This window comes from Vulpes vulpes, chromosome 7 (genome assembly GCF_048418805.1).
Source record: "Vulpes vulpes isolate BD-2025 chromosome 7, VulVul3, whole genome shotgun sequence".
Classification (NCBI taxonomy): Eukaryota; Metazoa; Chordata; class Mammalia; order Carnivora; family Canidae; genus Vulpes; species Vulpes vulpes.
Window position 1 is genome coordinate 38,555,554 of NC_132786.1, and position 26,044 is coordinate 38,581,597.

The window sequence follows — 26,044 nt, forward strand, 5'->3', positions numbered from 1 at the left end:
TATACTTCCCATCCTCTTCCCCTACCTCCCATATTATTTTCCTCAAAATTATTTTGAAGGAAATTCCAGAAATAATTCCATCTCTAATATTTTAGTATGTTTCTAAAAGAACCATTAAATAACATAACCATAGTACATTTATGAAACCTAAAAAACAGTTCTTTAAAATCATATATCTAGTCAGTGTTAGAATTTCCAATTGTCTCATAAATGTGATTTATTTTCTAGTTTCTTTGAATCAGGACCCAAATCAGGTTCACATATTCCTATTGATGTGTCACAGAGATGATTTAAGAAGCTGACTCTTATTATGTAGGTCTCAGGTCAAATGGTAGTTTCTTAGTACCCTTTCTGGACATCCCATTTATTATAGCACTTCATTTTATGATGTTTTCTTCTTCTTTAAAAATTGAAGTATGGGGCATCTGGGTAGCTCAGTCAGTTAAGTGACTGACTCTTGGTTTCAGCTCAGGTCAGGATCTCAGAGTAGTGGGGTAGAGCCCTGCCTGGTGCTCCAAGCTCAGCATGGAGTCTTCTTGTCCCTCTGTTTCTGCTTTTCCCCCTGTCCCTCACACACTCTTTCACAAATAAATCAATAAAATCTTTAAAAATCAAAGTATAATTAACATACTAGTTTCAGACATACAACATATTGATTCAACAATTCTACACATAAATCAGTGCTCACATTGATAAGTGTAGTGACTATTTGCCACCAAACAACATTATTACAATATTACTGACTATAATCCCCATGCTGTACTTTCATCTCTGTGACTTATTTATTTTATAACTGGAAACCTCTTAATCCCCTTTATTTCACCCATCCTCCCAGTCACCTCCCCTCTGGTAAGCACCAGTTTGTTTTCCACATTTAAGAGTCTCTGTGTGGGGGATCCCTGGGTGGCACAGTGGTTTGGCGCCTGCCTTTGGCCCAGGGCGCGATCCTGGAGACCCGGGATCGAATCCCACATCGGGCTCCCGGTGCATGGAGCCTGCTTCTCCCTCTGCCTGTGTCTCTGCCTCTCTCTCTCTCTCTCTGTGACTATCATAAAAAAAAAAAAAAAAAAAAAAAAGAGTCTGTGTGTGTGTGTGTGTGTTACTCTGGTTTGTTCTTCAATGTGCTTATTATTTAACTGAACTATATTACCTGTTGACTCTCTCTCCTACCAGAATGTAAGTTGGTTGACCTTTAATGTTTTGTTCATCACTGTCTATAACTATACTTGGCAAATCATGTGATTTCAAATAACAGCAATTCTCTTAAGGTAATTAATGACCTTTACATTGCAAAATCCAAAGGTGACTTTTTTGATTCAACCTTTCAACAACAGTGGACACTGTTGACCATTCTCTTTCTCCCAGCAACTATACAGCTAGTCTCCTGGCTTTTCTCATACCTTGCCAGAGGTTACTTTTCAGACTCTTCCTAGGATCGTCTTCTGCCCAGTGTTCAAATAATAGTGTTCTCTTAGTTTAGTTCTGGGCCTCCTTCTTTGCCTATCTAAATTCTCTTCCCATGCATTCCTATGTACTTTTTCCTGAGCATTAAATACCATCTTCATTTTGATAACATAACTACCAAGCTCACTTTAGCTTCGAAATGCAGACTTGTATATTCAAGTGTCTGTTTGACGTGGCTTTCTGGATGCTTAATAGTCACTGCAAACTTAACATGTTGAGAATAGAATTTTCTTTTTTTTTTTTAAATTTTTTTAAATTTTTATTTATTTATGATAGTCACAGAGAGAGAGAGAGAGAGAGGCAGAGACACATGCGGAGGGAGAAGCAGGCTCCATGCACCGGGAGCCCGATGTGGGATTCGATCCCGGGTCTCCAGGATCGCGCCCTGGGCCAAAGGCAGGCGCCAAACCGCTGCGCCACCCAGGGATCCCGAGAATAGAATTTTCTATGATCTTTCTTCCAGTCTCCCTTGGTCCCACTCCAAGCCCCCACTGTTCCCCCAGCCTCCTCTTGTTCTGCTCTTCCCTTAATTTACTTTGCTTCAGTCATAATTGGGCTCGTTTGCCTCTCCCACCTCCTGAATTTTGTATTTTCACTACTGTATCCCCAGTGCCTACAACAGTGCCTGGCAGGTACTTGTAGGTATTGGTGGATGCTCCCTGTATAAAGTTACTGGCTGACTTAAAAGAATGTTCCTCAAAACACATGGTTAGGCTTGTGCACCCACGGTTCTCCAAGCCGTGAAGGATCTTCCCCTGACCTTTATATGACTGGTTCTTTCTCATTCAGGTCTCAAACTTCAAAAATCGCTTCCTCAGGAAGGAGATGCCTCCCTGAAGTTGCCTCTCAGTCTCTAATGTAGCACCGTTTTACTTTCATCACTGCATTTATCGCTGCCTATTACCTTTGCCTACTGATTATTTAATGTTGTTTTTCTAGCCCACTTCAGTGTAAGGTCCACAAGTACTGGGACATTGTATCCTCCATGCCCTAAAACAGTGCCTGGCGCTGTTAGACATTCAACCTTCATTTGTTGAATGAATGAGAGAAACCCAGGGCCGTCAGACCTCAAAGATAACACTCTTAGAACTGTTTTCTCTGGCTCTTTAGCTGGTAGTTTCTCCTCCTGGTATTTTGTAAGTTCTTACTGCCTCCACGTACAAGGAGATAAGTAAAAGCTCTGGGCTTCTGAAACTAGACAGCCTATCTCCTTGCTACCTTTCACCCGAATCTTAGCAAACGGTAGCAAACGGTAGTGGAACACGAATCATGTGCCAGGCCCTATGTTGGGTCCTGAAGACGAAGTTTTATGATGCAGAGGAACTTCTCTCAGGAAGGTCATGGAAGTTTCAGCACGTTGGTTTCTTTTTTTTTTACGATTTTATTTACTTATTCACGAGAGACACAGAGAGAGACAGAATGCAGAGACACAGGCAGAGGGAGAAGCAGGCTCCGTGCAGGGAGCCCGACGTGGGACTCGATCCCGGGTCTCCAGGATCACACCCCGGGCTGCAGGCGGCGCGAAACCGCTGAGCCACCGAGGTTCCCCCGCACGCAGGTTTCAGTCTCAATAACCGCGGCACCTTCCCTCGGAACCTTTCAGAGCCGCAGACCAGACGCAACACGGTTGCGTCACTCGTTCCCACCCCAGCGCCCAGCGTCCCGCTTCTGGATCCGCCCCCGGCGGAAGCGTCCCGCCCTTGGCTCCGCCCCCAGCCGGCCTAGGCCCAGGGGCGGGGCCTGCAGCGTCCACTCGCGTTCTCCCGCGCGACGCAGCGGCAGTGACGTAACTCTTGCGCACGGACTTTCGCTGCGGCTCTGCGGGGAGACTTCCCTCCGCGGCGGCCCGAGCTCTCGGCGTCGCCGCGCGGTTGCGCGCGGACTTCCGCCACAGGCTTCCGGCCCTGGAGCGCCTGGCAGCCGCCCTCTACCTTCCCCTGGAGCCATGGCCGCAGGCGGTGGGCCGGAAGCTGCTGGGCGCCGCGCTCTTCTCCGCCTCCTCTGCCTTCTGCTGCTCGCGGGCCCTGCCCTCGGCTGGAATGACCCTGGTGAGTGCTGTCCTCTTCCGGCCCTTTCTGTCGCCCGCAGCTTGCGCCCCGAGGCCCGGCGGGCGATCATTGTCGTTCGCCCCTAACTGCTCACTTGCGTCATCTTCTCTGTTCACCTGCGCCTCTAACTGCTCACTTCCATCTTCATCTGTGTTCACCTGCGCCCTGCCTGGCCCTTTTGCTTTCCCTAGACGTCCTACGGGACAAGCGGGGACTGTTAGGGAGTCGGCTGGGCGGACGGCTCTGTCTTCTTTCGGTCCCCTTTCTCCCTCCCCTGGACTCCCAACATCTGTCTGCCGTCCCCTTTCTCGGACTACAGTCCTCATCCCTAAGATGAACTGGAAAGTTCGACACTCACCTGCTCTTCTTGCTCTGTTGTCATGACTGTCTGATGTCATGTTCGCTGCCTGTTGTCATGGCTGCCTGTTGCTACGGCTGGCCGTTGCCACAGCACCGGCAGTCTGTGAGTCATACTTAGTGGACAGGGATGCCAACCTTGCAGGTCGGTTAGCAGAACCGTAGAACCCATGCTGCTTATTCGGACCTCTTGAGTGAAGTTCGTCTCTTTATACGGCGGCTTTTCCATTGCTTTTCACCGCACACTGGATTTTAAAAAGTGACACATGATGAGTGGTTTCTGGAGAAAAGTTTTTTTTTTTACTATGTTATTAGAATTTTCTTTTTTAGGATTTTATTTATTTATTCATGAGAGACACACAGAGAGAGGCAGAGACACAGGCAGAGAGAGAAGCAGGCTCCATGCAGGGAGCCCGATGTGGGATTCGATCCTGGGACTCCAGGATCACGCCCTGAGCTGCAGGCGGCACTAAACCGCTGCGCCACCCGGGCTGCCCTGTTATTAGAATTTTCTTAAGAATTTTTACAGGATAAATAATATTCCGTGTAATTTTATTTCTTAAAGATTTTATTTATTTATTCATGAGAGACACGGGGAGAGGGAGGGGGCAGAGACACAGGCAGAGGGAGGAGCAGGCTCCATGCAGGGAGCCGGATGTGGGACCTGATCCTAGGTGTCCAGGATCAGGCCCTGGGCTGAAGGCGGCGCTAAGCCGCTGAGCCACCGGGGCTGCCCTAAATTATGTATGTATATGTACACAAACGTACAGATTTCCATTTAATGATGTATGTTGTCAAATTGGAATTGTATAAAAATGACTTTTGAATAGTTAAAACATTTTTTTGTTGTTTGGAGGATGAAGATGTAAAAGCATGAGAAGTATCAATATTGTATTTGTGACTTGGGTGATAGGAAATGACCATGTTTCTTAAGCAACAGATTTACTTCTGTAATATCCTATTTTATTTCTGAATGCTGAAATGGAAGAGAAGCTGCTGTTTGCAAATACTTGACTTTGAGTAACTCATTTTATGTGGATGTTTTATTAGTAATAAAAGCCAAATTGGATTTAAATGTCCATGTATTTATGTATTCCTAGAAAGCTGTACCTAAAGAGGACACTGTGATCAGAATTATAGTTTAAAAACTGGATTGAAACATTAGTTGAACCCTCAATTCTTTTAAAAATTTTTTGTAGGTTTATTTATTTGAGAGTGTGTGCTCTTCTGTAAGCACAAGTGCAGGGGGAGGAGATGAGGGAGAGAGAGGGAGAGAATCTCAAGCAGACTCCTGCTGAACCTGAGTAGGGAGCCCAGCCCTGAAGCTCTGTCCCCACCACAAGATCATGACCTGAGCCGAGATCAAGAGTGGTAGGCTTAACCAACTGAGCGACCCAGGCGCCTCAAACCCTCAATTCTTAAGTAAAGAAAAGGATGTTTACAGATGAAGAGTCAGGGGGAATTTTAAAAGAGGAACCAAATTTAAACTAATGCTGAACCACTTCTCGGTAGCCCTTAGTCTATCTACTCTATGAACTATTGTTCTGGAACAAAAAGCACCAAAATATTTTGTGGAGTAAATTCTGCTTTACCTTAATTTACTTTGAGGAACTTTTCTGTGAAAGTATTTTATTAGGTTACGTTTTATCAAGCCTTATACTAAAAAAATAATTGTTCCCTAATTTGTATTTTTTTTCCTTTTTTTTTTGACTTTGGATGCACTTACTTTGCTTTTAGATAACATAGAGGAATAGTTTGCCTGGAAAAAAAAGTGTATCAGTTCTAAAGCAATTACCTGGCTTTTCAGAATTCTTTATGGAATTATTTTATATTTAAGTCACTTTTCTGGGTGTTGGGAATATAGCAGTGAACAAAACTGAGCATCTTAGTTTACATTTATTGAGGAGAAATAGATAATACACAAATTGGTAGGTACCATGTCATATTGTGAATAGCAGTATGGGCAATGATAACACAGGAAGGAAGACAGGGTGTACAGGCAGAAGCGGGACTTTCAAATTATACATTGGTCAGAGAAAAGGTCACTGTTCAGGTGACATTTGATCAGAAACTTGAGGGGAGAGGAAGTGTAAATGACCTGCTGTGACTTTTATTTTATTTTATTTTATTTTTTATTTTATATCTTATTTATTAATTTTTTTTTTTTTTTTTTTTTTAAATTCATGAGAGACACACACAGAGGCAGAGACACAGGAGAGGGAAAAGCAAGCTCGGTGCAGGGAGCCTGATGTGGGACTCGATCCCGAATCTCCAGGATCATGCCCTGGGCTGAAGGCCACGCTAAACCGCAGAGCCACCTGGGCTGCCCGACTTTTATTTTAAAGGCTCATTCTGTCCACTCTGTGAAGAACAGCCTGTAGGAGGTCCAGGGAAGCGGGGGAGGCCAGTGAGGAGGCTGCTGGTACAGGGAGTTCCTAGAGTAGGGATGGTGTGGCCAGGGGAGAGGCAGTGGAATTGGTGAGAGTGATTGGATTCTCACCTACTTAGAAGGTGGAACTGACATGATGATCTGACAGATTAGATGTAGGGATGAGAAGAGAGGACAAAGGTAATCCAAGGTTTTTGGTCTGAGTGACTACAAATGTGGAGTTAGCATTACCTGAGATGTGTAAGTTTGTGGGAGAAGCATATTTGGGGGCGTTTGGTTTTGTTCATCGTGAGTTTGAGACCTGTAAATAGATTTTGATTTGTGAGTCTGGGCTTTTGGGAACTCCCTTTGAACCTCGGCTGATACAAATAGCAGAGGATGGGTAGGAGCATTTTGTTCTTAGACCTTGTCTCAGTTTGGGCTGTTCTAACAAAATACCATGATTGGTTGGCTTAAACAACAAACATTTATTTCTTATATTCTGGAGGCTGGAGAGTCCAAGATCAGGGTACTAGCATGTTTGGTGTCTGGTAAGGACCCTCTTCCTCGTTTGCAGGTGAGGATCCTCTTCTTGGTTTGCAGATGGCTGTCTTGTTGTGTCTTCACATGGCAAAGAAAGAGAGGGCTCTGGTATTTTCCTCTTCTTATAAGGATCTAATCCTATCATAGGGGCTTTATCCTCAAGCCCTCATTTAAAACTAGTCACTTCCCAAAGTCCCTGCCTCCAGATGTACTGACATTGGGATTAGGGTTTCAGCATAAGAATTTTTAAGGCCACAAAATATAGTGACCTTTAGGTCTAGGGAAGAAAGATGCTATAGGGTAATGGTAATGAAACCCCATGTGTATATAGCTCCATAAACGTTCTCGGTAGTATTTACTGTATTCGGTCATTTATTATGTGTCAAGTACTCTGCAGAACAATTTTAGTAAATCTTATCTAAGCTTCATAACCTATTTTAAGGTTGATAAATCAAAGCTTCATGACCAATTTTAAAGTTGATATTATCCTCTTAATTTTACAAGTGAGGAAACTTATATGCAAATAATTTAAATGACTTGGCCAAAGTTATATAGCAAGTTGGTGATGGGAATTTAGTTGTGTTTTTTTGTGTTATCTCAACTCTGATACAATAATTTCAAGTTATTATTATTCCTGTTATTTAATTTAATAGTACCTTATGACTTTTTAAACCTTTGAATATTTTCATTGTTATAGTTTCTTATGTATGAGGTGGTAGTTTGGGGTTATATAGCATATTTTATTTTAATGTGATTCTTGGAAATTTTAGGTCTTCAGCCCACGTGGAATTAAGTTTTTATATTTCTGTAAGTGGCTTTTCTTCTAGCTGCATAGTCAATTATTTTGGTGTCATTTACTAAAGAAGGCACTCTTTTTTTTTCCCTAAATTAAAAAGTCCACTTTATCTTATTTTTTTAAAGATTTATTTTACTTATTTGAGAGACAGGGAACACACACCCATATGAGCAGGGGGAGGGGCTGAGGGAGAGGGAGAGAGAATCTCAAGCTGTCTCCAGCTGAGCGTGGAGCCCCATACAGAGCCCTGTGCAGAGCCCCGTGGGGGCTTGATCCTACCACCTAGAGATCATGACCTGAAGTGAAATCAAGAGTTGGATGCTCAACTTACTGCACCACCCATGTACTCCAAAAAGTTCATTTATCTCCTGTTGAATTCCCACATGTATCTGGATTTATTTCTGGGCTTTCTTTTGTTTTATAGTTCCCTTGTCTATTTCTTTTTATTATTATTATTATTATTATTATTATTTAAACAATTTAAATTCAAGTTAGTTAACATACAGTGTATTATTAGTTTCAGGGGTAGAATTTGGTGATTCATCAGTTGCATTTAACGCCCAGTGCTCATTACATCAATTACCCTCCTTAATGCCCATCACCCAATTACTCCATCCTCTCCTCCTTTGCCTATTTCTGTTCTAATTCCATATTATCTTGATTATAGTAATTTTTTGGTAAGTTTTATTGTCTGGTAAAGCAGTTTTGTTTTTTTTTTTTCAAAAAATTTTTGGTTATTTATAGACATCTGTTTTTCCACAGGACCTTTAACATAATTTCTTCCTGGTTCCAAAAATCCCAGTTTGGTTCCTGGTGGGAAGTGTATTATATTTATTTAGATCTTATTACATATGTATTTTTAATATAGATCACATATTGATCCTAAGTTTATTTCCAGATATTTTATGTATGTATGTAGTTTGACACTAATTTTATTTTATTTTATTTTTTTTATTTATTTATGATAGTCACACAGAGAGAGAGAGAGAGAGGCAGAGACACAGGCAGAGGGAGAAGCAGGCTCCATGCACCGGGAGCCCGACGTGGGATTCGATCCCGGGTCTCCAGGATCGCGCCCTGGGCCAAAGGCAGGCGCCAAACCGCTGCGCCACCCAGGGATCCCAGTTTGACACTAATTTGAGATAGGTTTCCTATTTTCATTTTTAATTGGATATTACAGGTTTAGAAAAAACATTAAAAGAAAAGAAAAAACCTTTGACTTTTGGTAATTGATAAGATATCTAGCTGTTTTATCAGATTCCCTTATTATACCATGATTGTATTTTGGGAATTTCTCTGGATTTTGTAGGCCCAGAAACTCTAAATAAAATTTCTTCTGTTTTCACTAAGTGTGATAGATACTACTGGAAGATCACTTAGAAGTCATGGTCTACCTTTTCCTTGTTTACCTCCTTGTAAATACTGGGAAAGCCAAATACTCATTTTGCTAGAATTACTGGGTGCTAAGTCATTCTAGTCAGTCTACTGGAGGAATTATGGGAAAGGTATTTTAAATTTTGGTGTAAAGTTGTCAGTCTTCTTTACATATTCCTGTTTTCTTTCAACTCTGTATTTAAGGTTCAGGTATGTCAGTGCAGTTTTAGGCCTCATGAGAGGCCATCACTAAATCCTTCAATATAACCTACCCCCACCCTTTATTAAAAAGGAACTTTCCCCCACAGGTAAAAATAACATTACCCCTGACAAAATGAATCTTAATTTCTTAATATCAACTAATTATCCATTCCATATTCAGATGTCACAATTATGCCTGAAATGTCTAAACTAATTGTCTTAAAACAAGATCCAGTCCTGGCCTGTGCATCCCATCTGATTGTATTCTCCCTTAAGTTTTCTTAAATGTAGAACAGTCCTTTTTTTTTTTTAAGATACTGCTTTGCTGAGGGGATGGACCCAGTTGTTCTTTAGAATATCCTACCTTCTGGATTCTGTTTTCTCATGGTGTTTTATCTTGTTTTTTTCTTTTCTGTTTTTCTTGTAGACAGGATGCTAAGTTTAAAGGATTGATAAAATTCACGTTAAACACTTTTGGGGATTACATCATAGTAGACGGTGTAATATCAATTTGTTCTACCATTATTGATGCTAAGATTAAGTAGTAGATTAAAAATGGCTTTATAACCCTTATGAAATTACATTTTTACAGAAAACACTCTTGTAATGTTACTTGGCACCATACCAATATCCAGTCTCTTAATGATTTTAAAACTAATAAATACTTGTCTGAATCAGTTTCTTTGGGCATTACAAAATGATGACTTTTTCTAGTTCTGTCATTTCTTCTGCATTTATTAGATGTCATTCTTCAGTGAAGTTGAAATTTCCGTTTTCACCTGAGGCTATTTAAGATTACAGTTCCTGGGGGAAAGTCAGAATAAAAATTTAATTTTTAATCTTTAATTACTGATTTTCAGAGTAAGGAGTTAGGTAGTAACTTTTAGTGACAAATGAGGTTTTGGCATTCTCTTTGAGTATCGTTATGGATTCTGGATTTTCATACATTGAACATAATTTGATCAATTATAGTCTTTATCTTGCTGGTCAATCTTTTACTTTTGGTGTCTTAAGAAGAAGACCGTACCGGGATCATAAACATATTCTGTTGTGCTTTCTTCCAGTATTTTTTTTTTAAATGATATTTTATTACTTTTAAAGATTTTTTTTTAAATTTATTTATTCTTGAGAGATAGAAGGAGAGACAGAGCCAGAGACACAGGCAGAGACAGAGCCAGAGACACAGGCAGAGGGAGAAGCAGGCTCCATGCACCGGGAGCCCGATGTGGGATTCGATCCCGGGTCTCCAGGATCGTGCCCTGGGCCAAAGGCAGGCGCCAAACCGCTGCGCCACCCAGGGATCCCTCTTCCAGTATTTTTTATTTGTAGTATGTTTTATGGTAAGTTTTTAGCCATCATGGATTAATTTTTATACATTGTGTACGATGATCAATTTTTCTAATCCTCTGCCAATACTATATTGTTTAGACTACTATAGGTTTAATAGTATATTTTGGTATATGTAGTCGAAATTTACTTTCTTTGTTGTTACTGATATTCAACTGTCTTTTCATTATTGATTTTATATGTTATTATATGTTCTATGTCATATTTCTAGTTTTATTACATTTTGGTGAGAATGCGGCTGATAAATCTCAGCTTAGTTGCACCTATTAAGTCCTTTTTTGGTAAATAAGTATAAATACTATCTATATCTGCTGATAGGAGGGAATGTCCACAATGTGTGATTAAGTGGAAAAACCATGTGAAGAATGATGTGGACTGTATGTTTCAGTTTTTATAAAAATAAACTAATAAACAAAACAGCCCCTGTATATGTCTCTGGGTAAGCAAGAAAAAAGTATTTATTAGGTTGTTAATTTGGGTTATCACAGAAATGTGAAATTGGAGGAAGAGTGGGTTTCACTATTAAAAGAAAATCTTGAAATATATATAAAAATGAATAAATTAAAAATACATGAATAGTTTAAAGAAGAATAAAACGAACATCAGTGTAGTCCCATTCAGTTAAGAGAAAGAACGTTAGAAGAATTCTGCATGTCCCTTCCTAAGTACATTTCCTTTCCTGGAGGTAGCTACTTAACTGATTTTTGAATGAATAATTTTTTTATTCTGATTTTTTGACCCACGTTTGTGGTAAAACCCTAAAAGTTTTTGAGAAACTGACTAGCTGTTTTCTTAGCAGTGTGAAAAAAGTTTCTGGCTTCAGGTTTCCTGAGATTTTAAGTGCTGCTTTTGGGGAAATCACTGCAGAAAGACATGGGAAACACAGGACTCCCCATAATTAGGGCATCTTTTGAAAGCTCTAGTAGTCCAATGTTGTACATCTGGCAGAAGTATGGTCAGAAGGAGTAGGATGCTCTTTATCTTTTGCTTCTCAGGTTACCGTGGTTTATCTGTGGCAGTCAGGAATAGGTTAAAGCCAGAATGCTTCTATGGAGTGATACGAGTGTCCTTCATCTGATCCCAGGTAGTAGGACACGGGGGGTGGGGGAAGAGGAGGAACTTCCATCAGCTCAAGGTCAAGACAAACCAAATACAGATAAAAACCAAAGCCGGGTTCACCTGGACATTCTTTCTGTAGGTTTTAAAAAAGATGGTATGGTAGCAACAGGGAATTTTGTTGGTAGCCTTTTTGAGCAGTACTCTTACTCTCTGCCTGGCCTATGGTTGTCATCCTCCTGTCTTTGTTTATCATTCTCCTTGGGGTTTCCTTTGTCCCTCTGTATGCCATTATTCTTTCTTTAGTCCTCTGGTGTTTATGTCTTTCTCTGTTTTGTTTTCTCTTGGTGGTGAATATCTTTCATTATCTTACTGAGAATTGATACCTGGGAGGTAAATATTTTGAAATCAAGACATCCCTCTTGCTTGAGTAACAATATAGAATTGTACACCCACTTATTTTTGAAAGTTTTCCTATGACGGGTTTTATTAGGATGACTTTCTATGACAGTATGCTTACTACCTGTTTATCTATGTTCTTGTTTTAGACAGAATATTGTTGCGGGACATAAAAGCTCTTACCCTCCATCATGACCGCTATACCACCTCTCGTAGGCTGGATCCAATCCCACAGTTGAAATGTGTTGGAGGCACAGCTGGATGTGATTCTTACACCCCAAAAGTCATACAATGTCAGAACAAAGGTTGGGATGGTTATGATGTACAGGTAATGTTCATTATGTTGATAAGTCTAACTCGAATTTTTATTCAATAAAGTGTTTATTGGGATATTACTTGTATATTTTGGAAAGACATGTAGACAAGTCTCAAGTTAAATATATAAATATAAATCAGTTATTCATTTTCTGGAAGAACATACTCCAAAAGAAATGAATTGATTTTAAAGCCTGGAAATATTCACTGGAATTTTCTTCTAAGATAGTAAATTTTTAAAACTATACATACTTGGGAGTAGGGGTCAGCGATCTCTGCTAGTTGTCATTTTACTGTCATTCCTCAAAGAATACCAACCTACTTTTGAGAAATAATGTTAACATGATTGGGAATTGTGGGCTCTTAGGAATATAAAATGGTACAGCTGCTTTGGAAAACTGGCAATTCCTCAAAGGTTAAGCATAGAATTACTATATGCTCTAGTCATTCCACTGTGAGGTATAAAACCAAAAGAATTAAAAACATGGCCACACAAAAATTTGTACATAAATGTTTCTAGCAGCATTATTCATAATAGCCAAAAAACAGAAACATCCTAAATGTCCATTATTGATGAATGAATAAACAAAATGTGGTATATCCATACAATGGAATATTATTCTGCCATAAAAAGAGTGAAGGGCAGATACATGCTATACATGTGTGAAAACATTGTGCTAAGTCAAAGAAGCACAGTCACATATTATATGATTGCATTTGTAAGAAATGTCCAGGATAGGGAAATCCATAGAAACAGATTTGTAGGACAGCCCGGATGGCGCAGCGGTTTAGCACCACCTTCAGCTCAGGGCCTGATCCTGGATACCTGGGATAGAGTCCAGAGGCATAGGCAGAGGGAGAAGCAGGCTCCTGCTTCTCCCTCTGCCTATGCCTCTGCCTCTCTCTCTCTCTCTCTCTCTCTCTGTGTGTCTCTCTCATGAATAAATAAATAAAATCTTAAAAACAAAAACAAAATATTAAAAAAAAAGATTTGTAGTTGCCTAGGGCTTGGAGGTTTGGGAGGAAATGAGTGACTGCTAATGGATAAGAGATTTCTTTTTGGGGTGATGAAAATATCCTAAAGTTGGTTGGGCTTATGGTTGCACAACTGTGGATATACTAAAAACCATCAAAATGGGTGAATGTATGATAGGTGAATAATATTTCAATAAAGCTGTTATAAAAAATACAATAGCATATCTGAAATTTGGGAGAGGAAGATAATTTGGCCAAAAAGCTAAAGAAATGCAGAAGATCTATTTTAGCTTGTGTCTCTTTAAGTGCTATTAAAGAAATATATTACTTATTTAGCTCAAAATAAACTCAGACTTTTTTTTTTTTAAGATTTTTATTTGAGAGAGAGCAAGAGAAGGAGTAAGCAGGTAAGGGTAGTGGACTTTTTTAAGGTAGAAATTTTTGAGGATAGCATGAATTCTTTTTGCATTTTTCTAAATATCGTAAATTCTTTTTTTTTTTTTTAAAGAAGTGGAGCACCTCACTGGCTCAGTTGGTAGAACATGTGGTTCTTGATTTTGGGATTGTGAGGTTCAGGCCCCATGCTGGGAGTAGAGATTACTTAAAAAATTTTTTTAAAGAGAATTAACTTACAGGATTGGACCATGGAAAGTTAGTTGATAGTATTATAAAAATTTGTGCAGAAAGTTTTTCTCAGAAGGTTATATAATCTCTCAGATACTATATGTAGTTACCAGATACTTATATATGATGCTGAGTTTTGAGTCTTAACTTAAAAAAAAGTCTATTTTTACTTTTATTTATTTATTTTTTAAAGATTTATTTCAGAGAGAAAGCACTCATGGGGTGCTGGTAGGGCAGAGAGAGAGGGAGAGAGTCTTAAGCGGAGTGTGTTCAGTGCAGAGTGTAGAGCCTACTATGGCGGGGTTCAATTCATGACCCTGAGATCATGACTTGAGTGGAAACCAGGAGTTGCTTAATTGACTGTGCCACCCAGGTGCCCCCAAACCTTTATTTTTAAAGAAAACATCTTGAAAAACAGTGTAAAAAGTTGACATTTAAAAATTTTGCTTAAGCAAAATTTAAAATTTAAATTTTAAATTTAAATTTAAAATTGTGAAGTGTTTAATATGTACAAAAGAATTGCTTACATATATATGTAAAGATTAAGGAATAGTAATAAACACTCAGGTACTTAGTATCTAGCTTTGAAATCCCGAGGTTACTTTTCCCTGACACAGAAGGACTCATTGTTTTAAATTTTGTCATTCCCTGACTTTGTTTTGCAGTTTTATGACAGCTATATAGCCCAAGTAGTACATATTAAATGAAAAAATATTTTTGATTCTGATAACCTATTTCTATTTTTCTTCACAGTGGGAATGTAAGACCGATTTAGATATTGCGTATAAATTTGGAAAAACTATGGTGAGCTGTGAAGGCTATGAATTCTCTGAAGACCAGTATGTACTAAGAGGTTCCTGTGGCTTGGAGTATAACTTAGATTACACAGAAGTTGGCCTGAAGAAATTGAGAGAGTCTGGAAAAAACCATGGCTTTAACTCTTTCTCTAATTATTATGACAAGCTGTACTCCCCAGATTCTAGTGGCATCCATGGATTGATTACCATTCTGGTACTACTTGCTATTGCTTATGGAGTTTATAAATTGTTCCTTAGTGATGGTCAAGATTCTCCTCCACCCTATTCTGAGTATCCTCCAAATTCCTATCATTATCAGAGATTCACCAACTCAGCAGGACCTCCTCCCTCAGGCTTTAAGTCTGAATACACAGGTATGTTTCTCTAATGGCATTAAATAGGGTAGATGGGAGATAGTGAATCTTGTGCTGGTTTCTGAAATACAAAGTAGTTGGATTGGGAAACCAAAGCAGATTTGTCTTCTTCTTCTTCTTCTTTTTTTTTTTTTTTAAATTTTTTAAAAGATTTTATTTATTCATGAGAGACACAGAGAGAGAGAGTGGTAGAGACACAGGGAGAAGCAGGCTCCATGCAGGGAGCCTGACCTGGGATTCTGTCCCAGGTCTCCAGGGTCAGGCCCTGGGCCTAAGGGGGCGCTAAACTGCTGAGCCACCCGGGCTGCCCCAGATTTGTCTTCTTGTCTTATATTTTACATTTTCAACTTCTTTTACCTCTTCTTCATTGTGATTACTATGTTTTTTTAAAAGATTTTATTTATTTATTCATGAGAGACACAGACATAGGCAGAGGGAGAAGCAGACTCCCCACAGGAAGCCCGATGCGGAACTCGATCCCAGGACCACAGGATCATGGTCTGAGCCAACGGCAGACGCTCAACCACTGAGCCACCCAGATGCCCTTGTGATTTATTATTTTAAGGTGGCATGATTAAATTATAAATCGTAATCAGAAAAACTTGATTAGATGTGGCAGTAAGCATTTACCTTATACCATATGCAAAAATTTATTCATTAAATATTATAGATCTCAGCATAAGAGGTAAAAAACAGGTTTCCAGAAAACATAGGAAAATATTTGATCATGTCATGGGCAAAAATTTTTTAGAATGTAAAAAGTTCTAGCCATAAAGAAAAGATGGATAAATTTGACTTTATTTAAATTAAGAATGTTTAACCATCAAGAGACAACAAGCAGAGTGGGAAGGCAAGCCACAGACTGGGAGACAGTATTTGTAAAATGTTATTTCCAACACCAGGTATTTATCTACAATATGTGTTGCCCAAGTGAGCACTAGAATATGTAAAGAACTCTCCCACAAATCTGAGGAAAGACACACAACCCAATTTTTAAAATGGACAAGACTTGAACAGCCATTTTATTATAGAAGATAGCCAGATGTCCAGTAACAATATGAAAAGGTGCCTGGTATCATTAGTCTTCAGGAAAAGGCAAATTAAACCACACTGAGTTAGTTCATTATTAACCACCGTATAACCACCATAACAGCTAACTTTAAAAAGACAGAGTAGCAAGTAATGGCAAGGATGTAGGAGTTGAATGGTACTTGATGGTAGGAGTTAAAATAGAAAATACTTTGGAAAACTATCACTGCCTACTAAAATTAAACCTCCTCCTCCCCTATGACCCAGCAGTTCCATTCCTCAATATATACCTAAGAGAAATGCATGCATTTGTATACAGAAAGACATATACAGAATACTTATAACAGTTTTATTCATAACAGTCAAAAACTGGAAGTAGAATGTCCATAAACATTAAGAATGGGGATCCCTGGGTGGCGCAGCGGTTTAGCGCCTGCCTTCAGCCCAGGGCGTGATCCTGGAGTCTCAGGATCGAGTCCCACATCAGGCTCCCTGCATGGAGCCTACTTCTCCCTCTGCCTGTGTCTCTGCCTCTTTCCCTCTCTCTCTCTCTCTCTGTGTGTGTGTGTGTTTCTCATGAATAAATAAAATCTTAAAAACAACAACAACAACAAAACATTAAGAATGGGACAAATTGTGATTTTTTTTCACACAATGGAATACTATAGATTAATTTTAAAAAACAAAACCAAAAACTGATATAATGCAGTAATGGGGGTTGACTCTCAAAGATATAATTTTGTGCCAGACACAGAAGAGTAGTATATGATTACATTTATATAAAGTTCAGGAATGGTTACACTAAAGTATGGTAAGAGAATTCAGGGTAATGCTTATCTCTAATGTGGGTAGGTATCGGGAATTGTAATGAAGGAGCCTTCTGGGGTCCTAGAAATGTTTTATTGATGTAGGTAGTGATTACATGCATGGGTACATATGTACAAATTTATTATGTTCATGTGAGATTAGCACACTTTCCTTTATGTATGCTATACCTCAATTAAAAAAAGAAAAAGAAAAATTTCTTCTGAGCAGAAGATACTTTCTTGGTCTCTTTAAGTTCTGACTTCCCAAAATATCTGGCTGCTGCTTCCACTTGGATTCCTCCGTTAGACACTCAAGTACAGCCAACACCTGAAGCTTTTACAGATGTTCATAATGCAAAGGAAGGAACTCAAAGGGGGCGCCGTCATCTTCAGTAGCTGATCCTGAGCAGGACAAACGTAACTTTATAGGAGGGAACTATCCCCTCCCTCCTTCTAAAATATCCCTCTTTTGCCATGTCTGTGGGAAAGGTGCTCCTTAGTTATAAATCAGTATTTTATGAATACCCTTTAAAAAAAAAGATTTATTTGGGATGCCTGGGTGGCTTGGCAGTTGAGCGTCTGCCTTTGGCTCAGGGCGTGATCCCAGTTTAGGAATTGAGTCCCACATCAGGATCCCTGTGAGGAGCCTGCTTCTCCCTCTGCCTATGTCTCTGCCTCTCTCTGTGTCTCTCATGAATAAATAAATAAAATATTTTTTAAAAGAATAAAAAAGATTTATTTGTTTCAGAGAGAGAGTATGTGGCAGGGAACAAGGGGCAGATGGAGAGGGAGAGAAAACCTCAAGAAGACTCCCTGCTGAGCAGGGAGCCTGATGTGGGGCTCAATCCCACAATCCTGAGATCATTACCCGAACCGAAATCAAGAGTCACCCCCCCCTTTAAAAAAAATACACTTTTTGACTGTAACTTGTTTATGAGTTGAGGGCTGAGTATTAATAATAAATAGTACAAATAAGATATTTGAAATGCCATGATTTTTTTTTTGGTTTTGCGGGCTGTGTTTTAAGTGAGGATATATAATCATTTTTTTATTTCTAGGACCACATGGTGCAACTTCTGGTTTTGGCAGTGCTTTCACAGGACAACAAGGATTTGACAATTCAGGACCAGGGTTCTGGACTGGCTTGGGAACTGGAGGAATATTAGGATATTTGTTTGGCAGCAATAGGTATGCTTTGCATTGATCTCACTAGCCCTTTAATTCCACTTTTCTTTAGAGGCTTCTTTGGTTTGTAGGTTGACTGGATTTGGTTTTGTTAAGGAAAATAAATTATGGTGACATTATCCTATTAAATCAGATTCTCTGCTATATGGACTTCATCAGTACTGTTGTCTGTGTTGGGTTTTTTTTTTTTTTTCATTATATTTCTTCTTCCCAATGTCATCCTTAAAGATATTATGAGATAGGAAAAAGACTGTTTACTTAAACATCTGAGAAAATGAGAAGACAGGAAAGAGCACAGTATTTGAGGAGCAGTTAGCAGTCTGGCTTGGTAGGAGAATGATAAGAGAAAAAAAGCTGAAACAGGGCCTGGAGCCAGATTTTGGGATGTCTTCATTTTTTTTTTTTTTTAGATTTTATTCATTTATTCATGAGAGACACAGAGAGAAAGAGAGACGGGTGGGGTGGGGTGGGGTGGGGGGCAGAGATACAGGCAGAGGGAGAAGCAGGCTTCATGTAGGGAGCCTGATGTGGGACTTGATCCCAGGTCCCCAGGATCATGTCCCAGGCCAAAGGCGGTGCTAAACTGCTGAGCCACCCAGGCTGCCTGGGATGTCTTCATTATTATTGGTAGTTTAATTTTAGATTTTATCTGAATGAATTCTGGAAGAAAGAATCTCTTCTTCCTGTCACTTTGCCCCCCATGGCACTGACTATACAATATCAGAAATACAAATAGTATGTATTTATTTCATATTATACCAGAACAATGAGGAAAAACACTTGTTAAAGGTATTTTTTTTCTGAGAATATAGGAATAGGAAGATATTTAAAAGTCACAAGAAAAATGCCTGATATGTGTCTATGTCTTAATAGAGCAGCAACACCCTTTTCAGACTCATGGTACTACCCATCTCATCCTCCTTCCTACTCCAGCACATGGAATAGCCGTGCTTACTCACCACTTCGGGGAACCTCAGGTAGCTATTCGGCATCTTCAAGCCCAGAGACAAGAACCAGAACAGCGTCAGGTAAGAGTGAAAACACAGAAATTCCTATTATGTAGCAGTGAAGTACAGAGGTAGTTTTGAAACTTAAGAAGATGGTTATTAACTGTATATTAGCAATAATAGTTTTATTTGGCATACTCATCGGAAATATTAATAGCACAATTAACTGAGATTAAAATATAGATCAGATTCGTTCTTTCCTCTCACATCTAAACATTCTTTAAAAGTCAAACAGGGATTTGGTTTAGACTTACTTTTGCTGCTAAACGGGGTTTTACCTTAAACCTTCCTGAACATTGGTTTCCACATATGTTTAATTCTATGACCTCTAGGTTTTTTTTTTAAGCTCTAAGATGGAATTTTCTAGGTAGAAGTTTGAACTTTTAAAATTCAGTAAAATCCAGTAAATAAATAAATCCATCCTTTAATTTAAATAATTGTCAAAAATAACAGTGGTAATGTTTATTGCTATATGCTAAGAGGGAATTTTGTAAAAAGCAAAGATATAAAAAATTTAAAAATAACTATTTGTTTTTAAACATCCAGCTAATTAACAGAGGATGGGAGGACATGAGTAATGAAGTAGTAATAGATTGCTGTAGATATTCATTCTTGATAATGACTGAAGACTTACTTAAATGTTTTAAAGTATAAGAGTGAGTTTCTCATAGTACTAGTGTGAATATAAATTGATACAATCACTTTGAAAGACTGTTTGAAAAAAAAAAGAAGAATGTTTGGCATTACCTACTAAAATTGAGCATAAATATACTCAAGACTCAGCATTTTCACTCTCAGATATATGTCAACAGAAATGCATACATTTGTACACTGAAGGATAAGTACGAGAATGTTCATAGCATCTTTATTCCAAATAGCCTCCAACTAGAAAAAACCCATGTAGCCAACAGCAGCAAACTGGATGAATAAATTGAGTCATGGCCATATAGTGGAATGCAACAGGGAGAGAGAATAAATGCTGTATGAAATAATGTAGATAGATCTACCAAATATAAAAAGAAAAGAAAGAAGCCAGACACAAAGGAATATATTTGATTATGATTACAACATTCATATTTTATATACATCTTTAAAAATAAGCAAAGCTAACCTATGGTGTTAGATGTTAAGGTAGTGGTTACTTTGAAGGAGAAGATGGGGACATAGTGATTGGGAGGATATATAAAGGCAAACAGTATGCTTATGGACAGAGTGACCTTAGGTTCCCCATATAAACCCAACTTTCTCGACTCCAGGCTGCTGGACTGTGTGAGTGTCTGGTTTGTCTAATCTGATTACGAGCCCCCTGGGCAAGAACTTTGTCTAATTCTGTGTTCTCTACAGCACCTAGCCCTTTGTTGGCACCACCAACTGCCAAAGAACACTCAATCCCTGTTAACTAATAATAAGGTTGACTTCCCAACTCAGTATGATGAGGTTTCTGTCATTTTTATGCCAGTGTAAAATACAGCTACATAGGACATAACACAACAAGAAAACTCATTCTTAGTGGGAACAAAAATTGTAAAAACAACCCCATAAAAATCAACTAGAAGTCTTTGGGACTTATATGAAGAAAATCATTAAACATTACCAAATAGCCTAAAGGAAAACCTGAAAAAAATTTGACTTTCCAGATGGGAACACTTGTCATCTTGTAAACTGTTAGTGCATTTGAGTATGTGTGTGTGTGGGTGGGGGAGGTGGACTAAGTAACATTTACCTTTGGAAGCCTGAAATTTGCCCCCAGAGTATTTCTCTTGTCCCTGGAGTTGTGATAGGAACAGGGCATGGCTGGCTCCATTGGCCTCTTTGCTTTTTGGCTTAGACATTGAGTATTGCCCATACCATGTTGGTCCTACCATAGGACACCTGTTCTTTGGTTTCCCAAAAGCAGCATGTCAGAGTCTAGTCAACTTGATGCCTGGGTGACTGGGAGGGTCCCCACTTGCTCCCTCATTCCCTCATGTTTTTTTATTCATTTGTTAACAAATGTATTCCTGTAGTAGTTTTATAAGCAATGCCAGTGCATCTTTAAAAGCGAATATAAATTTCACTCTTCTCATTTTAGGATATGGTGGTACCAGAAGACGATAAGAAAGTAAACAGTTGAAGTCAAACGCTGGAAGCAAAATTTCTGATTTTTTCATCACTTTCTTTAAAAAAACAAAAAACAAAAAAACCAAGTACTACCTGCTAACAACCGGGGAAGGGGAGTTTGTTTTTGGTCCTTATTGCTTTCTGTGCTCTATTACTTGAGACGTAAGAGCTACTAGATGAGAGGATGCTTCTGTAGAGAATCGTATGTTAGTGTAATGTGCATTTGTGTTTATAGTTTATGAAAGCGATGACTACTTTGGAAAGCTTTCCAAAAATGTTAATTTCTAAAACCTGATATCATTAAGAGTGAAGGCTTTATGACTATTACACCCTAGGTACAGAAAGTGTCAGTCTTATAGGGTTTTAATTGTTACTTTATAAAAACGATAATAATCAATTCGGTATTTGTTGTGTAGTGTTTACTGTTCTTCAGACATTTCAAACAAGCTTGGGACTACCAGTTATACTTACCTGTGTGTTCTTATCACTTTTGAGTTCAGGAGCTTTGAATCCTTCAGTGGTGGTGGGGTTCAAGTAAGTGAGAATGACACCCCTCCCTTTTTTTTTTTTTTTTGGAAAAGGTAGAAAAATAAGTATCTTAGAAGGTGGTTGTGAATGATTTGTGTGCTGACAAAAATGCTTGAAACCCCCATATTCATTAAGTTCAAATGTGTTAACAAAGGTGTCTTACTTGCAAAAGCATGCAGCCCTCTGTGGGACCTCCAATGTTGTTGCTGCTGTTTCAATCTTACAGGAAAAATAAAAACAAATAAGGGGTTTCATTCTTATTCTTTCTACCAGCTTTGACACAAAATGGTGTAACCTTTTTGACCTTTTTTCCCAAAGGAAAAGGGGTTCATGCAGTAGCGCTATCTCCCTAATTTCCCATGGTAGTCTTGCCTTAGCTACCAGTCCTCAGTAAGTGTCTTCAAAAAAGTAATTCAGAAATGGTGTGGAAGGAATCCTCTGCGAAAAAATGGCTTAAAAAAAAAGAAGAAATCTCCAAGCCTCCCAAATCACAAAGGTTGCACCATTTAACCTAGTTGAGCTCTGCAACCTGAAAGGCTTATTTTTACCTTTTAGGAATCATTTAAAAACAAAACCTTGTTTATTTAAAATATGATTTAGGGGCTAAATAAACTGCCCTTTCCTTTCATCAGGAAAACTCAGTAGAAATTTTCAATTATGTCACAGAGGAAAAAAATATTTAACTATGTTGCACTAAATTCTTACTCCATTTCTCCTTAAAAAAGGAGATGGAATAAAAGAAAATCCAGTTTATTACCATTTTCCCCATTTGCTTAATAGTATTTTGGATTTTAATTTACTTTTTGCTATAGGAATCAATAATCTTGAACTGAGTATGTTTTACTTGGAGAGCAAAGTAAAAATTTGTTAATTTAAAACTGCTGTAGATTGTGCCAGTGATAGTGATCTGCACATTAAATTTGCTGTTCATTTTTTAATGAAGTGATTTTTTTAAATTGGAGTATAGTTGCCAGACAATGTTACATTAGTTTCAGGTTCAATTTCTACTTTTGGATGCATTATTTGAGGTCCATTGGAATTTTAAGAAAATAATGAGTGAATAGTGGCTTTAGATTACTCTCAGGAACACTAGGGGTGTTCTTTGAGGCTCTTTCAAAGACTGGAGGGAAGGAAGGGAAAGAAACTGGGCAGTCAGGCTCAAGATCATCCACCCCCAAACCCCACTCCTCCTTTATTATATGTTTACATTTCTTTGTTACTTGTGGAAATCTAAGACTCAGAATGAAAGACAATATAACTGGGCTTCATTAGTGGGTTGATGGTCCCCAGTAGGGATGGCACCAAGGGAAAGAAAGGTACTGAAGTTGGGAGCTTGGTGGGCCTTCCTTGGTGGGTGGGCATGAAAAGGAGAAAGAGGTGAAACTTTATAGTTTTACTCACAAGATGGTTCAGCAGGATTTCAGATATTAGGATGGGATTGCTGGCAATTTAACCAGTTAGATGTGTTTCTGTAGTTTCATGAATGCTTCTTTCTGAAGCTCCTTGATCTCTTGGATTCTGACCCCAGTCCTCCAAGACTGTCTTAAGTTTATCTATGGTTTTTCCATAACACATTGTACACACTTTCACTATTGTACTTAGTACATTTTGCTGTAATTGTCTCTTAGTGTAGATCTTTCTTACTACTCTAAGCTCTTTAGGGAAGAAGGCCACATACTACTTCTTCCTGCCTTTTGTAGCTAGAGCATGGTCATGTGACTAAATTCTGTCAATATTTCAGTCAGATGCTTCCTCCAAGTCTTTGGAGACATGGCACAAAGACCTTAGGGGAGTTAAGAGATTATTCCCAGCAGTGATAGTCAAAGATTTAGTGGAGGTATTGGTGAGTGTCTGGTGATACTTCCTTGGGAGATGTACTTTTTAAAAAGATTTTATTTGTTTGAGAGAGAGTGAGCAGGAGAGAGCACAAGCCAGGGGGCGAGTCAGAGGGAGAGGGAGAAGCAGACTCCCTGCTGAGCAGGGAGCCCAACATGGGGCTCCATGCTAGGACCCTGAGATCATGACCTGAGCTGAAGGCAGACACTTAACTGACTCAGCCACCCAGGTTCCCCTCCTAGGAAGACATATTAACTGGATAATTGCTGTGGTATGTGTTGGCTGGGTTGTGAGCTATCTAGATGCCCATGCCCGAAAACCTGCCGCTTCCTAAGCCTGGTTTTTCAGCCTTCCCGTTGGTTCTTTGAACTATTTAATACAAATGTTAATAAATTCCTTTTCTGCCCAATTCAATAGAGTTATTTTCTGTTGTTTGCTACTAAGAACCTTTAATGTATGATGAATCTCCTAAGATTCTTTCATTGTAAGCAACATATACTGGCTAATTGTAATAAAACATTGTGGTTGACTCCCAACTGCTGTTCCTCCCTGTTGATTTGTTCTGTTCTGTTGAATCAGTTGTTCTCAAACTTGAAGGAGCATCAGAATCACTAGAGGGCTTTAAATACAGATTGCTTGGCCCAACCCTAAGAGTTTCTGATTTAGCAGTTAAAATGTTCAGTTTTTAATTTAACATATAGTTCAATATTGGTTTCTGGAGTAGAATTCAGTGATTCATTACTTATATATAACACCCATTGCTCATCACAAGTGCCCTCCTTAATACCCATCACTCATCTAACCCATCCCACTGTCCACCTCCCTCCATCAACCCTTAGTTCTCTATCTTATGGTTTGTTTCCCTCTTTCCTTCTTCCTCTGCCCTTCCCATATGTTCATCTGTTTTCTTTCTTAAATTCCACATGACTGAGATCATATGGTATTTGTCTTTCTCTGACTTGTTCCACTTAGCATAATACACTTTAGCTCCATCCACATACTTGCAAATGGCAAGATTTCATTTTTTGATAACTAATATTCCATTGTGTATATATATGCCACATAAAAAAAAGATTTTATTTATATATAGAGAAAGCATGAGCAAGAAGAGGAGCAGAGGGAGAGGGACAAGTAGTCTCCCTGCTGAGCACAGAGCCCGATGTGAGGCTTGATCCCATAACCCTGAGATCATGACCTGAGCCAAGTCAAGAGTCAGATGATTGACTGAGCCACCCAGGTGCCCCCAATATACCATATCATCTTTATTCATTCATCAGTGAGTGGACGTTTGGGCTCTTTCCATAGTTTGGCTATTGTTGATAATGCTGCTATAAACATTGGGGTGCATATACCCCTTCAAATCTGACCTTAGAGCATTTTAGTCAAGCAAGGTTCAACCAAACTGGATGGGACTGGCTGGTTGCTCCCAACTGAGCTGGACAAAGAAGAAAAAGTCTGAGTTCAGTGCTTCAAATTCCCAGCTGAAGCTTCACATTAATGACCTGAAAACTTTTTATATTTTATCTGAAAGAAACCCTTACCTCCTTAACCACAGGACTGAGACTTCTGAAAATCAAACCCACAGTCTCATGACTGTGGAAACATGACTGAATTAACAACATGAATTCCCAACCTCAAGCAATGTCTCCTGTTAAAGTGAGGGCACTGGCTAGGACAGAATGGGAGCCTGAAAAGTGGAATGGGGACATATGGGGAGATGCCAATAAAGTTTGGGCTGTTGAACTCTTAAGTTCTGCTGAGTCTTTTTTGCCAGTAGAAGTAACACTTCCACCCTTGTCTGAGAATGTTAATCCTACTTTGCCTGGAACACCTGTTGTGGTCCTTTCTAGAGGTGTTCCTTGCAAGGCATTACTGATTTTCCTCACCACCCCATTTTGCTTCTTCAACTGTAAGTGGACTCCTGTCCCAGCAGGTACCAAAGGGTGAAGTACAAAGTATAATCCACAAGGTGCATTGCATACCAAAAGAACTGCATTATTTTTCAAATCGTCAGATAGAAATCTGGTGATAGAAATCTGGTGGGAATGTATCTTAAGGATGTAGGATAATTGTGGAGAAATATGAAGTTGAATTAGGCCGAATTTATTGATATGGGCCCACAAAACAGATTTTGGATTCAGTATCTTAGTTCAAGGGATTTGAGAGGGCTCTAACAGTTTGGTTAGTTGGCTGGATATGGATTCAAAGGTGGCCCACACTAAGGTCAAAATGCCACAACTGCCTTGGTAGGTATATTGAGGATAGGATCCAAAGGCTTAACGGGATTGGGATGTTAGGGTGGATTTATCATGTAAGACCCACTCTAGAGTCTAGATTTCAGAAACGAATTTGAGGGGGGAGGCCCGGTGGCTCAGTGGTTTAGCTCTGTCTTCAGCCCGGGGTGTGATCCTGGAGTCCTGGGATCGAGTCCCACATTGGGCTCCCTGCTTGGAGCCTGCTTCTCCCTCTGCCTGTGTCTCTGCCTCCCTCCCTCCCTCTCTCTCTCTCTCTCTCT

General features: G+C 39.2%; 1 protein-coding gene across 2 annotated transcripts; it reads left to right on the forward strand.

Moving 5' to 3' along the window:
• Positions 1-2,885: 2,885 nt before the first annotated feature.
• SARAF (store-operated calcium entry associated regulatory factor) lies at positions 2,886-24,065 on the forward strand. Of its 2 annotated transcripts, none has more exons than XM_025993537.2 (6): positions 2,886-3,512; positions 12,103-12,281; positions 14,621-15,038; positions 17,932-18,061; positions 18,932-19,086; positions 21,137-24,065. In XM_025993537.2, exons 1-6 carry the CDS (start codon positions 3,410-3,412, stop codon positions 21,160-21,162), a joined length of 1,011 nt encoding a protein of 336 aa, XP_025849322.1. In that variant the 5' UTR covers positions 2,886-3,409; the 3' UTR covers positions 21,163-24,065. The 2 variants fall into 2 exon arrangements, with proteins under 2 accessions (XP_025849322.1, XP_025849323.1); XM_025993538.2 differs by having other exon boundaries at positions 3,189-3,512; positions 18,992-19,086.
• The last annotated feature ends 1,979 nt before the right edge of the window (positions 24,066-26,044 follow it).

What these genes read in the sequence shown, in the direction of transcription:
- SARAF (XM_025993537.2), top strand. Translation starts at nt 3,410, where the DNA reads ATGGCCGCAGGCGGTGGGCCGGAAGCTGCTGGGCGCCGCGCTCTTCTC. An exon ending in CCTCGGCTGGAATGACCCTG is followed by an intron (nt 3,513 to 12,102) that starts GTGAGTGCTGTC and finishes TTCTTGTTTTAG; the next exon opens with ACAGAATATTGTTGCGGGAC. An exon ending in GGGATGGTTATGATGTACAG is followed by an intron (nt 12,282 to 14,620) that starts GTAATGTTCATT and finishes TTTTCTTCACAG; the next exon opens with TGGGAATGTAAGACCGATTT.